The sequence below is a fragment of the Mirounga angustirostris genome, unplaced genomic scaffold (assembly GCF_029215605.1).
Source record: "Mirounga angustirostris isolate CCGP_5_RB_7025 unplaced genomic scaffold, mMirAng1.0.hap1 SCAF_5, whole genome shotgun sequence".
Taxonomy (NCBI): Eukaryota; Metazoa; Chordata; class Mammalia; order Carnivora; family Phocidae; genus Mirounga; species Mirounga angustirostris.
This window is the reverse complement of record NW_026991713.1, coordinates 175,773,307-175,787,684: the sequence shown is the minus strand read 5'-3', so window position 1 is coordinate 175,787,684 and position 14,378 is coordinate 175,773,307. Positions and strand designations below refer to the sequence as shown.

At 55.3% G+C, this 14,378-nt stretch overlaps 1 protein-coding gene across 1 annotated transcript in view; it reads left to right on the top strand.

Annotated features, from left to right (window-relative positions):
* Positions 1 to 324: 324 nt before the first annotated feature.
* Positions 325 to 14,378, top strand: part of GRID2IP (Grid2 interacting protein) — a 38,055-nt gene continuing 24,001 nt past the window's right edge. Inside the window, exons 1-2 of the mRNA XM_045875842.2 lie at positions 325 to 748; positions 8,735 to 8,889. Coding sequence (XP_045731798.2) covers positions 332 to 748; positions 8,735 to 8,889 — 572 coding nt within the window. The 5' untranslated portion in view covers positions 325 to 331. The remainder of the gene's footprint in view (positions 749 to 8,734; positions 8,890 to 14,378) is intronic.

Genomic DNA, 14,378 nt, shown 5'->3' with positions numbered 1-14,378 from the left:
GCCATACCATGCTTCCCCAAGGAAGTCAAAAAGGAGAGTCATACAATTCAAAAGGCAAATACCCGCCAAAGTCAGTGGGAATTTGTGAGCTCATGTCACTGAGAAGTCCTTTTGTCACATGGACGTTGGTGAATTTCAGGCACAGCTGGATCCTGGAGTTGAGCCACTATCTTAAGACCTAATCCTCCACCCAGAGGCAGAGAGGAGCAGAGGCCCAGACTGGCCCATCTCCTGGGTCTTTAAGCGGCCTGCAGCACGGTGGACAGGGCCAAAATGAACCGCTGTGCGGTCTCTCTCTCTCTCTCTCTCCAGCCGCACTTCCAGCGCTGCCATGCCGGCCACCAACCAGGGCTGGCCCGAAGACTTCGGCTTCCGGCTGGGCGGCTCGGGCCCCTGCTTCGTCCTGGAGGTGACAGAAGGGAGCAGCGCACACGCCGGGGGTCTGCGGCCCGGGGACCAGATCCTGGAGGTGGAGGGGCTGGCCGTGGGTGGCCTGAGCCGCGAGCGCCTGGTGCGCCTGGCCCGGCGCTGCCCGCGCGTGCCGCCCAGCCTCGGCGTGCTCCCGGGCCCCGACGGCGACGACCCAGGCGCGGCATCCGGCCATGCTTCCGCGACCCCAGCCCTGCGGCCCCCGCGCCCCGGCCGAGGCCTCTCCCTGGGCCGTGAGCTTCTGCGCCTGGCCCGCCGCAAACGCCCCGAGGCCGTGCACCGGGAGCGCAGGTGCAAGGCCCAGGAGTTCAGCCGCAAGGTAGGACAAACGAGGGGTGGGGCGTGGTTGGCAGGGTCCCCCCGGCAGCTGGGCAGGCTCTTCTGGGGCCTAGCGTGGGCCCGGAGCTGAGGAGTCTTCTCGGGACATACTTACCAGAAATATGACGTGCGAGCTTCAAGGCCCTGTACCTAATTTTGTGATTCTGTGTGGTTTTGTGGGGGTTGCTTTTCTCTTTTATTGAGATGCACAGCTGTACAGAAAAGTACATTAAGTGTACAGCTTACAGGATTTTACAGATGCCCTCACCCTTGTAATCACCCCCTGATCAAAATGCAGATGGACAGAATATAGATAGAGTGTAGAAAACAGAATGATTCCTTCACCCCAGAAAGTTCCCGCGTGCTCCTTTCTCTGTCTGTCCACCCCATGAAGAGGTAGCTGCTATTTTTTTTTTTAAGATTTTATTTATTTATTTGAGAGACAGAGAATGAGAGAGCACATGAGAAGGGGGAGGGTCAGAGGGAGAAGCAGACTCCCTGCCAAACAGGGAGCCCGATGCGGGACTCGATCCCGGGACTCCAGGATCATGACCTGAGCCGAAGGCAGTTGCTTAACCAACTGAGCCACCCAGGCGCCCCGGTAGCTGCTATTTTGACTTGTGTCGTTATAGATGACTTTTGCCCGTTTGTGAACTTTATATTACTGAATACACAGCATGTACTCTTTGGTGCTGAGCTCCTTGTGCTCAACACTTTGCTGTGACTTTCATCCATGTCGTGTGGCCGTGGGTCATTCCTCTTATTGCCTGTATTACTAACAGTGTCTTAGTCTGTGGCGGCTGCTGTAACAACATACCAGAGACAGGGAGGCTTAGGAAAAACAGGCATTTATTGCAGTGTATTTCTCACATTTCTGGAGGCAAGAAGTCCAGGATCTCAGGGCCAGTGGATTCAGTGTCTGGTGAGAGCCACTTTCTGGTCCATAGCTGGGGGCTTCTCACTGTGTCCTCACATGGTGGAAGGGGCAAGGAAGCTCTCCGGGGTCTCTTTTCAAAGGGCACTAATCCCATTCATAAGGGCTCCACCCTCATGACCAAAGCACCTCCCTGAGGCCCTACCTCCTAATACCATCATCGTTGGGGCTTAGGATTTTAAGATATGAATTTGGGAGAAACACAAACATTCAGACAATAGCACATAGTGTTCTTTTCTTTAAAGAGCCATACTTGTTTCAAGCCCCCACAAAACTGGGGCCTGGCCCTGCCTTACACAGTAGTCTGGCTGGCTAGTTGGCAACAGGAGGCCCTGGTTCAAGCCCCCTGACCTTCCAAAGGCATTTCCTATCAGACTTTGGCAGGAACAGACCCTGAGGGGTGGCAGGTGGAAAGTTAGGGCTTCCCCGAGGACTGAGAGTCAGATCCTGGAATGGCCAACATCCTTAGCCACAAGAGGAGTCCAAGGTCTGAGTCACCTACAGGAAGCAAAGGGTGGCCACCAGGAGAGGTAGAGACCCAGAGCTGGAAAAGAACATCTGAGGATGGAGTTGTCCTCTGGCCAGGATCCTGAGCAATCCCCGATTTGCAGAAACCTGGCCCTTTTCTGGACAAATCCAGAGAAATCCAAGAAACCTGGATGTAACACAGGGAAGAGGCTGACCAGTGGGTCCACAGGAGCCCCCTGGAAGGTGTCACTGCAGTAACTACCTCAGGCCCTCCGCCCTCATATACCTGTCCTCCGGGGCCTTCAGATGTGGGTGCCCAGCCCAAGATCTTGGAAACTCAGTTTGATGACTGGGACACTTGAGTTCACAGACACCCTCCCTTGTCCTCCATGGAAAGGGCACTGCTCATTCGTTCTCTTGGCAGAGCGTGGCCATGATGTTTTGGGGGGCAGAGGGCTGGGAGCCCTGCTGTTAGAGAACTGGTTCCCAGCCCACTGCCCAGGTATCAGATCTCCATTCACCTGGCCTTCTCCAGTGCCCAAGCTTGGTCCAGTCCTTCCTTCTAAACTGAACCCCCTCAGGAGCTTCACCTCCACCATGTACCCTGACATGACCCCTTGTCTGGGCAGGACCCCAGCTTGAGCCTTTCAGCCCATGGCCCTGGAGCAGGCCAGCCTCTGTAGCCAAGTATATGCAGTCACTCACACATACACACACGACTCAGCTCTGGCCTCACCAGTGTCCAGCTCCTCAGAAGATGTGGCTTTCTTTCTATCCCCAGAACAGGCTTTGCTGTTATAACAGACATCAAACATCTTGGTGCCTTTGCACACCCCACGGGTTTATTCTCCATTCGCACAAAGTCCTCTAAAAGTTCAGGCGCTCTCCAGGCTGGCTGACCTCTGCACGAGGCCTCAACATGCCAGGCGCCCCCATCTCAAAGTACAGCTTCAGGAGTTTCTGTAGAGGAGGAAGAGAGCGTGGAAACGTGCCCATCAGCCCTTAAGGACTTCAGAGAGGGAGCAAAGCGCTGCACCTGCAGCCGGCGCTCATTGGCCAGAACTAGTCACACCACTGCTCCCAAAGGGTGCCGGGAAATGCCGTCTTCTGTGCACCCAGGGAGGGGAGGGGAGCTAGCAATATTGATGAGCACGAGTGGCTCAGTCCGTCCCTGCTGCTGTAACAGAATACCAGACTGGATGGCTTAGAAACCACAGGAATGTATTTCCCACAGCTCTGGAGGCCAGACGTCCAAGATCAGGGTGCCAACATGGTGGAGCGAGGACTCTCTTCTGGGTGGCAGACCTCTCGTGTCCTCACGGGAGGGAAGGAGCTGGGAGCTCTCCGGGCTCTCTCTCGTAAGGGCACTGATCCCATTCACAAGGACCCCACTCTCATGACCTCATCCCCTCCCAAAGGCCCCATCTCCTAATACCATCATATTGGACAGTAGGTTTGCAACATATGAATGGGGGGGCGGGGCACCACCATTCAGACCGCAGCAACTGGTAATGTCTGCTATAATCCCAGATGACCTGCTACAGAACCCAAGGCCTGTCCCAGACTCCATCTGACCCCTGGAGAGTTGGAAGGGGGCACGGTGAGAGCCCCCAGAAGGGCAGGATGGATGGCAGACCTGGCCGCAAGGCAGGGCCAGGGTGGTGAGCAGCTGCCCAGGCCAGCCAGGGTGTGTGTTCTGACAAGGGGGAGTGGGAGCGGTGGGTTCTGGTTTGAGCTCACCAAGCACCTCCAAAAACCGAGAGCAAATCCCCAGAAGAGACTGCCTCAGGACAAGCAAGGGCTTTCTGACAATTAGCTCCCGGGTTCTCACCGGCGCTCTCCCTGCCCCAGTTTTTTCTCCTTGAAGAGTCTGATATTTAAGAGAAAATCCATTAGTGTCCCGTGATGGTGCCTCACGCTTAGATGTAGGTTGACACCAAAACCACACTGTGGCACAGGACCCAGGGGGGAGGAACTATTTTTTCTTCTTTCTTACGTAAAAGTCTTTCCAGCTAGCCACGTTCTCCTTTGAATTGAGGCTGCCGCTGACTTTGATCGCAAAACCACTAACCTTCCTCAGCACAGTGGGTGCATGAGGTGGGGGCGCTGGTGCTGAGGCCTGCCCTACTCACCGCCAGGGAAACTGAGGTCAGCAGGAAATGCAGCGAGAGGACAGCCGGCCATCTGTGGCTCTTGGGTTCAGCTCCATGAACATTCACTGAGGGCCTACTATGTGCCAAGCCCTGTGCTTGGGGCTGGGCGGGAGCAAGACCTCAGGTCTGGGTCTCAGGCCCTCACGGCAGGTCATGTCAGATGGAGGAGACAGACAGCAACAGACTTTGTGGGGTGCACGTGCTAGGACTCAGACATGAGGCCCCTGAAGGCCCCTGCTTCTGTCACCGCCTCTGGAAAGCCGGCCTTAACCCCCTTGTGCAACTATCTAGGAAGGAGTTGGACATGCAGTTCTGAAGCTCTGGGGCAAGCTCTGGGCTGAAGATCGAGGTCCAGAAGTCACCATTTGGGGTCCTTGCCCAGAGTTGCCATGGAGCGCTGCCACTAGGGGGCGCCCTGCAGTGGGTCAGGGCAACTGGATAGAAATAGCAAATGTAGACAGCTTTGGGCCAGGAAAAATAAGAGGATGCTCGGGTTGCAGGGTAAGAAGGACTTTATGTACTCATGTATTTATAGGTTGGGAGAGACTCGAACATTTATATAAGCTGAAGGGAAGGAGGTAGTAGAGACACTGAAATCCATGTGTTTTGCCATCACTGATGATTGGACCTGTGATGCCCAGGGGCCCTGGGAGACAGCTGTGATGAGGACAGGCAGGGAACCTACTCCCATGCAGCGGGCGTCCCTATGGGGAAAAGCCAGCGAGGAAGTGTACAAATGTATAAACAAGCTATCTGGGGATCATGATCAAGGAAGTGAAGAAATAAACAGGGAGATGAGAGAGAGAGATGGGGGCCGCTTGGCCACAGTGGTCAGGAAGGCTCCCTGAGGAGGTGACTTTCGCGAGCTGAGAGCCGAGTGGCAAGTAGGTGGAGGAAGAGAAGGTGGGGACGGGTGGGGCAGTGGGGTGTCTGTGGACTGGAGGGCCAGCCTTGGTCAGGAAGGCAGAAGCTCTTCATCCTCTGACAGCAGAGGGTGGTGGGGAAGGATGCTGTCTGTGGACGTTGGGGGTGGATGGAAGGTGATGAATGTGGTACGAACAGCCCTAGCTCTGGCTGAGATTGCGCCCACCCTCCCCTGAGAGAGAGGCACGGCAAACCCACACACTCACTCCGTTGCCCAGCCTCCCACCTGCGCTTCAGGGTCAGCTCAGGGCATCGGTGTCCAGCTACACCCCAGAACCCCTGACTATCAAGGGAGGGCTCTCATGGAGTACGGACAGACAATGCTTAACTGCTGCATAAACAAAAACTAACCATTTCAGACACAAAAGCCGCATACTGTTATGATTCCACTCACAAGAAGTATCCAGTAGAAGCAAACCCATGGAGACAGAAAACAGATTAGTGGTTACCAGGGGCTGGGGAAGAGGAGAGTGGGGAGTGAGTACTTCGTGGGCACAGAGTTTCCATTTGGGGGAGTATGAAACTGTTCTGGAACTGGACGGTGGTGATGATTACACCACACCGTGGCAGGTACTTAATGCCACTGAATTGTACACATTAAAATGGTTACAATGGTAGTTGTATGTTATGTGCATTTTTTTAAAAAGATTTTATTTATTTATTTGACAGAGAGAGACACAGCGAGAGAGGGAACACAAGCAGGGGGAGTGGGAGAGAGAGAAGCAGGCTTCCCGCAGAGCAGGGAACCCGATGCGGGGCTCGATCCCAGGACCCTGGGATCATGACCTGAGCCGAAGGCAGACGCTTAATGACTGAGCCACCCAGGTGCCCCTGTTATGTGCATTTTTACCACAGTAAAAAATAAAGGGGAAAAAAAGGAACAGTGATAACATGCCTTCCTTTTCCTGACTGTATAAGTCATATAAGCTCACTATATATTTTTTTAAAGATTTATTTATTTATTTGAGAGAGTGAGAATGAGAGAGAGTACATGAGAGGGGGGAGGGTCAGAGGGAGAAGCAGGCTCCTCGCTGAGCAGGGAGCCCAATGCGGGACTCGATTCCGGGACTCCAGGATCATGACCTGAGCCAAAGGCAGTCGCTTAACCAACTGAGTCACCCAGGCGCCCCCATATAAGCTCACTATAGAAAAGATGGAAACCATTGACTTATTTTAAAAAACTCCAAATTACTATAAAACTTAGTGCATATTTCTAATTCCTAGATATATGTGTAATCATATATGTCTACAAATATAACACTGTGTATTCCATTTGTAAACTGTTTTTCTCACTTGCCTGTTTATCACATTTTTCTGTATATCTTATAACAGCTTTATTGAGATAGATTCGCATATCATACCATCTACTCATTTAAAGTGTACAATCCAGTGGTTTTGGGTATATTCACAGATTTGTGCAACCATCACCATGATCAATTTCAGAACACGCTAGTCACCCCAAAAAGAACGCCCATACCCTTGGCCATCACTCTCCATTTCATGGTTTTATTTTTTATTTAAGATTTATTTATTTTAGAGAGAGAGCAGGGGGAGGGGCAGAGGGAGGGAATCCTCAAGCAGACTCCTCGCTGAGCATGGAGGCCAGCGCAGGGCTCAATCCCAGGACCCCAAGATTATGACCTGAGCTGAAATCAAGAGTTGGACACTCAACCAACTGAGCCACTCAGGTGCTTCTCATGGGTTTTGTTTTGTTTTTTTAAGATTTTATTTATTTATTTGAGTGAAAGAGAGTGAGCAAGAGACAGAGAGCACAAGTCGGCGGAGGGGTTGGAGACAGGCAGAGGGAGAAGCAGACTCCCCTCTGAGCAGGGAGCCTGATGCAGGACTCGATCCTAGGACCCTGGGATCATGACCTGAGCTGAAGGCAGATGCTTAATGACTGAGCCACCCGGGGGCCTCAGCCCCTCATTGTTTTCAATAAGTATCTACAGCATCATTCTTTCTGGCCAAAAAGTACCACATTGCATCAAATTGAAAACATTGTCAATTGAAAGACATCCCATTTTTTTATCACAAAAAGAGAAATACCCCTGGCAATAAACCCATGACACATACTTCCTTATCACCTACTTGTCAGTTAATTTAGTAGTTATTAGAAAAGGACTTTAGACTTATATGAACATATTTAGTACCAGCAATGCACATAAGTCAGTGTAAGTAACAATATGAACACCTACGACCACATCCATATGCATGGCAGCTAGCCATAAGATACATCATGATTTCAGAGATTTTAGAATATGAAAAATGCTCACCCCAGAATCAACGCTATCTGGTACCACAGAGTATCAAGTGAACTTGGCTCTCAAACAACAGACATTGACTCTGCTAACTTAGTCAGGAAAGGGATTTGTGGGAGGAACAGTTTGCAGAATCCGCGCTGGAGATCCAGCCTTAGAACCAGGACAGGACCTGGAGCCCAGCTGTCCTTCATCACCCTGTCAGGAAGAGTCTGCTCAGGGTGCACTGTGGGGCTTGGCCACCACCCTCAACAAGCTCTGCTGTCCCCGCATCTCTGCATCATTTTTTCAAGAGCCAAAACTCTGGACCAGAGCCTCCAACTGCCCAAGGCTTCCACATAACTGCCAGGATCCTTCCTCCCACGTAGCCTGGGGTTTCCTTCTTTCTTAGCTGAATAGCCAGGACTACAAATATCCCCCAAATGGATGTGCTAAAACGATTTATTCCATATTATCAGATATCTCTATTGCTTCCAATGTCTCCGTATTATAAACAACACAGAGGTGAGCCTCTTCACTCAAATATCATTGCGCGTCATCCTGTCTTTCAGGACATCTCTAGGATACATTTCTAGATCATTGGGTAAGGTGATGGGTGCATTTTCAGGCTCTGGACGCACTTACCAAGGCTGGCCTCCAGAAACATGGTGCCTACTTGCATGTCCCTTTCCAAGGAGGCATGGACTCCTCTGAGTAGATGTACTTTGATTGGTATCAGCTGGTTGGTACACACAGCAGAAGAAAACAGAAGTCCCAAGGAAGCCCTGAGGGAGTCCGAATTCAGGGCTAGGCACACACTCCAGGGCTTTTCGGTGGAGCCAGAATGTTCTCGGTGGGATCTCTCAGCGCACAGTGTGGTGGAAAGGAGTATAGTGTTATAATAATAGTAACTAGCAATTACTGAGCGCCTGGCACATTGTAAAGCTCTTGTATTGATTCCTTTGATCCTTATAATACTCAGTAGAAGAGCTGTCTCTGAATTTGAGTCCTGACCCTGTGGCCTTGGGCAGGTCACTCCACCTACACCAGCCTCTGTGTGCTTAGATGTAAATGAAGATATTAGCCATGTCCTCTTGTCTGTCTGTTAGGAGGTGGGTAATGTGATTTGGGTAGAGAGCTCACCACAGAGCTCAGGCAGTGCTCCCATGTCAGCTGTCCCATGGAGGTAAACTGAGGGCGGAAGGGAAGGAAGTGAACAGTGTTCTGCTCTGGTCCCCTGTGGTCATTCACCAAACCCTTCTGCGCAGGTGGATGAGATCTTGGGGGACCAGCCGACTGCCAAGGAACGGGTGTTTGCCGCCCTGAAGCAGTTTGCGGCCGAGCAGCGGGTAGATGACCTGGTGTGGGCGCTCACCCTGGAGCTGCCCCGTGAGGCCCGCACACCACTCCTGGACAACCTCAGGTACCTCGGTTGCGCGGAGGGAGGGGCAGGCAGGGTGTGTCTCGCTCGGTGGTGCCCACTCTCCCACCACCACCCCCGGCATTGCGCATCCTGCTACCGGACGGGGCCCCAATACCGACAGAAGGGCTGCTAGATGCTGGGCTGGGACATGCTGCAGAGAGGACCCACCTCCTGCGGAAAGGACATCCCCATGCTAGAAACAGGGTGTGCTCTCCACCCTTTGATGATGCCAGTTGTGTGCTGGCATCGCCAGGGCCCTAGAGGAACACTCTCTGGCTGGATCATCTCGGTGCTATTATTATCCCCATTTCCCGGAAGCAAACTGAGGCTCAGAGAGGTTAAGAGGCTGGCCCAAAAGTCACACAGCTAATGAGTGGCTGTCACAGGACTGTGAACCCACCAGCTGTGCACTTTCTGTTCTTCTGCTCAGCTTTGGACCCTGTAAGTTTATCCTTTAGGAAAAAAAATTCCTGGTGAGTTGACACTTGGAGTGGCCCCTGAATCTCCCAAGCCCCCCCCACACCCACCCACTTTCCTGCCGGGGCATCACGGCCCTGCACGGCACAGCTTTGATCAGGCCCTCACTGGGCCTGAGTGAGGCCTTCCCTGTCAGGATCCTGGGTGGGGGTGCCTTTCTCTCCTCACCGTGCCTCCAGGGCCTGAGACTCCTCCCCCCCCCCTTCCTGGGCTCAGCCTGCCCCCTCCCCTTGCTGCCATTCACCCCGCAGCCTGCCCCTCCCTCTGGGCCTGGCCAATGTCAGGGACGGGGCTGGCCACCACCACCCCCCCACGCCCAAAGTCCGGGCGGGCGCAGCTGCTTGGCTCTGCAGCTGAGCACAGAAGGCCACCGAAAGAGGCCACCATGAGCTGCCTGGGGTGAGTTAGGGGCCTGCCCCTTGCTACGAAAATCCAGAGAGGAAAAAAAAGTTATTCCTACAGCCTAATTTGCAGTGGAGATGATGTGCTGGTGCTGAGGGCTCCCCGGGGGGGGGGGGGAGGCGCGTGATGGATGGACAGCCCCCCACCCCACCCATCTCTACCAGGGCTGGGCCAGGGGCGCGGGCGGCTGGCTGTCCCCTGGGAAGTTGGCATGCGTGTGTCGCAAGGCTGCTAGCAGCCGGACTCAGCTGGAGGCCCTCTTGATTCTCCTTATCTCCCTTCGGAGCTGCCCTGGCTTCGGTCTGTGTCGCCTCTGCCTCCCAGGACAGCCTGTCTGCCTCCCCACGCCTGCTTTCCCGTCTGCAGTTCGTCCCCAAGCGACCGCCGGCAGCGGGTCAGGAAGAGCAGGGTGGGGGAGGCGCCCCCTTGGGCGTGCTGGATTTAGAGCCTGGGAAGCGGGAACCCTGGACACCGGGGGATGCCCGGTCCCCGCAGCATCCCCGGGGCACTGCTGGGGAGGATGAAACAGCAACCTCTATTGTCAGCGTGTGTCAAGTGCGACAGGAAAATTGGGGAGGATGCTGGAGGGGGGGGCGGCGCCCAGCTGGGCTCTGCAGGGAGAGGGGTACCTTGGCAGTGCGGCTTCAGCCACCCCAACCCCACCTCCTTCCCCTCCATCTCCCCACCCCCACCCCCAGGCTCTGGTGGCCCACATGCTGGGTTCCAGGGTTGCAATAGCGATCCCCATGCAGAATTTTCTAGGGGAGAGCTCTCAGGGGGCAGGGAGGAATCACAGGTATACAGTCATCTGTGATTCTGAGGGCTGAGTGCCAGCAGCCCAGGGCTAACTTAGCAGGGCGGCAATCGGGGCAGGCTCCCTGGAGGAGGCAGCAGGTGCCACTGCTGTGGCTCAGTGACCCTCAGAGTCTGTCTGGCAGGATGTCCTATGGGGTGGAGAGACAGACCCTAAGAGGAGTTCATTGGGGCCAGGCATCTAGCCACAGAAATGGACGCTGCCACGGCGAGTGGTGCCACTCTGTACCCAACACTGAGTACATGACAGTACCGGGCTGTGAACCACCTTGCCTAGGATGGGTGGCCACAAAGAGCGACAGTTTTGGCCTTAGGATACCCCACTGAGAGACAGGGTTTACATGAGAGTGAGCGCAAACAGTGAGTGGAGCTGTGTGTGTGCATGTGTGTGCATGCGTGTGCACGTGTGTGTGTGTGTGTGAGCTTGGCAGAGGCTGGAACCCACCCAAGTCACTGTGTGGCCTCTGAGAGGTGGTCCCAGTGGCCAAATCAGAAGGCTCGGGGAGAAAGAAGCAGTGAGACCATGAAGCACGGTAGCCACATGTGGCTTTTTAAGATTAAATTTAATGACTACTAAATCAGATTTGAAATTCAGCTTCTCAGTCTCACTAGCCACATATGACTCGTGGCCACAGTGCAGGACGGTGCACCTTTAGAACGTGTTCATCATCGAAGAAAGTTCTCTTGGACAGTGCTGCTGTGAGCGTAAGATTTGGGTCAGTGGTGGTAATGGAAGCAAAGGGTCTCATCTTCCTCTATGACAGCAGTTCACCCTGCAGCTCAGAGCTTAATTTGGGTCTATCCCCAAAGGGATCCGAGTTTGATGAAGTGACAAAATGACTTTCTAATTAGGACAGGCCAGGCCAGGCAGCTTGGGAAGTGTGACGTGGTTAGGAGGGAGCAGGAAAGCAAAGGCAGCTGTGTGGTCTTGGGTGTTTCAGGAAATCTGGAAAGAGAGGGAGGAGCCAGCGGGTGGGAGGAGAAGGAAGCGCAGGGACAGTGCTGGAGGAAGCTGGGGTCTGGAATCCCCAAAGACCTTGGTCAGACCCCCAAGTCCACTCACGGGCTGTGCAACCTTGAGCAGGTTCATTGACCTCTACAGTCTGTCTGTAAAACGGGGTGGGTCATCCTTACGTGTTCCCAGCAGAGTGCTCGGTAGGCAGTCACAGAAATGGACCCTGCCAACAGGACACAGAAAAGAGATTAGCTGAGAATGGGGGGGAGGGTGCGAGGGAACACCTGTACCCCCTCCATCCTCCTCTGCTTTAGGGACCAGTGTCGGAGACACCATAATACAAAGTGATCGGGAGAACTCTATGAAACCGTGGGACATGGTATGTGCTCAGTTAGTGTGGGCTTCCCCTACGGAAGGTGTCTTTCTCCCTAGAGCAGGTTTCTCAGCCATGGCACTTTGACACTTGGGGCCCGAGAATCCTCTGTGGTTGGGAGTTGGCCTGTGTGTTGTAGGATGTTTAGCAGCGTCTCTGGCCTCCACCCACTAGAGGCCGGTAGCACACTCCCCATCCCTATTGTCATTTTGTGACCATCAAAACTGTCTCCAGCTAGTGCCAAATGTCCCCTGCGGGGCAAAATCCCCAACTGAGAGCTTCCGCCCCAGAGTGATCTGCCTTTGGTAGCACCCTCTTGCGGGGGCGGGCACTTCAGCAAACTCCATCTGTTGCTTGACCCCAACCCGCCCGCCCCCCCCCCCCCCCGTTGTCTTGGGCTATCTGATGCACCAGCTGCTCTCCCCTTCTGATGGCTTCCCTGTGTGCTGGGGCGCTGGGACAGAGGGGTGCCATGCAGTGCGGACAGACAGGGACAGGGATAGGGGATGACAAGGACACCGGGCCCCAAGGCAGGATGTGCACTTCTGCCTCTGTCCGGATGCAGGCATGAGCATTTGCTCCATGCTCACTCCTCCTCTGCCCACAGTGAGGTGGACAGTTTTCGTAGCCTTTGGGCTGGCCTGGTTCTGGATGCTGGGCCGTCACACCCAGAACCAAAGTACCCAAAGTGGCTCTGTCATGATGGGACGGCTGTGGCCTTGCAGATGTCAGGGAGCCGTATCACTGTAGAGGTTTTCAGGCATTTCTCTCCCTGGCGGGGCTGAGGACAGGCCTGGGAGGATGCGGCATGCGTTCTGGTTCCGGCTTGCTGTTGCTGCAGGGGAGAAAAGCAGCCTTGGCTGATCATGGGAGGGTGGTGGTCTTACTGGGCCAGGAACGCGGGGCTGAGGTGTGTTGGGCAGCGTGGTCTGAACCGAGCACCAGGTCTGACCGGCTGCAGGAACCTATAGGCAGAACCACGTAAGATGTCCCTTTCTCCCAGTGACTGGGACAGAGGGAGGGTCCCAGGGTTTTCTGTCTCTGCAGCTCCTGTCTGTCTGGGTAATGGCCAACTCCTGGTTGGCCTTGTGCTGATGTCCCCCCCAGGAAGTCCTGGGCTGGCTCCCGGTATCTATGTGCCCTTTCCTGCAGGCAAGCGGGACAGGATCAGGGAGAAAATGACAACACAGTGGGTTTCCTGGGGTCTACTCCTGCTCTGGCTTCCGGGAGTAGCAGCCCCAGAGCCAGAGGAAGGGTCCAAACTCCCTTTCTTGTCATCCCCCTCTTCTCCCCTTAGCTCCCTCTCTCCCAGTAGGAGGCCCTCCGTCCACCCCCCCACTTGGGAGTTGCCCCAGCCCGGCTGCCCCTCCTCATTTCTACTCATTCACCAGATCATATACGAGATCTCCTTTCCTCTGATTCCAGAATCTCACCACGCGTCCCACCCCAAACCCTTCCCTCTTCCCCTCCAAGCCTCAAGCACTCCCCTGGTGCACCAAAACCTCTGGGGTCCCTCCTCCTCTCCTTAAATCCTTAGACCCCCCCCCCCATTGAATTCAGTCTCAGCGGCTGGCAGTAGCAATGGCATTCAAGGCCTCCCTCACAAACCGCTTCTTGATTAGCGCTTCCCCCGGGTAGGTGAGGGGGGCTTCCCCTCGCTGACCCACTCCCTGAAACCTAGCGCAAAGGCCACGCCCTCCGGAAAGCCTTCCCATGCTCCACAAAAGAAAGTCGGGGCTCCTTCCGAACCTTGGGGTTCAGTCTCGCTGCAGCCAGGGGCCGGGACTCGCCACGGTGCAGGGGACCTGGGCGCCCCGGCCCGAGGTAGGAGGCGAGACACCTGGGGAGGGACTGATGGAGCGAGCGGAGAGGAAGCAGCGTCGACAGCTCTGAACCGCCCCCAGTTCCCCCGGAGCTAGCTGTAGGGTCCCCCGTGGGGGCGGGGCGGGGCGGGGCGGGGCCACCGGAGGGGGCGGGCGCCGGGCCGCGGGCCGGGAGGGCTCGGGAGGGGGCGAGTGCGCTCGCCCGGCAGTGACTCGTGGAGTCGCGGCGCCCTCGCTCTGCTCGCGGGCTCAGCCACCCCTGCCTGTCGGCACCTGCCACGCCGCCGTCGCCGGCCAGATGGGGAAGGACCAGGGCTTCTCTCGGCACTTTCGGTAGTTTCCTTACCGCGCCCCGCGCCCCCGGGAACTGTGCGCCCTAGGCGCGGCGGACCCGCCTCGGGCGGCCTGAGAAGGGGTGGGGCTGGGGCACTGAGGTGGACACCCACCCGGCATAAGGGGGCGAGTTCCCCGCGTTGGATGCCTGGAACCTGCACGCGCCCCTGGGGGTCGGGATGGGGATCGGAGGGGGGACCAAGGGCTGGGACTGAAAAGCTCTCTTTCCTTCCTACAATTGGGCAGGTCGAGGGAACTGGCCAGAGAGCTGAGACAGGGAATGTGGTAGAGAGAGAGGACCCTAGGGCAGCCC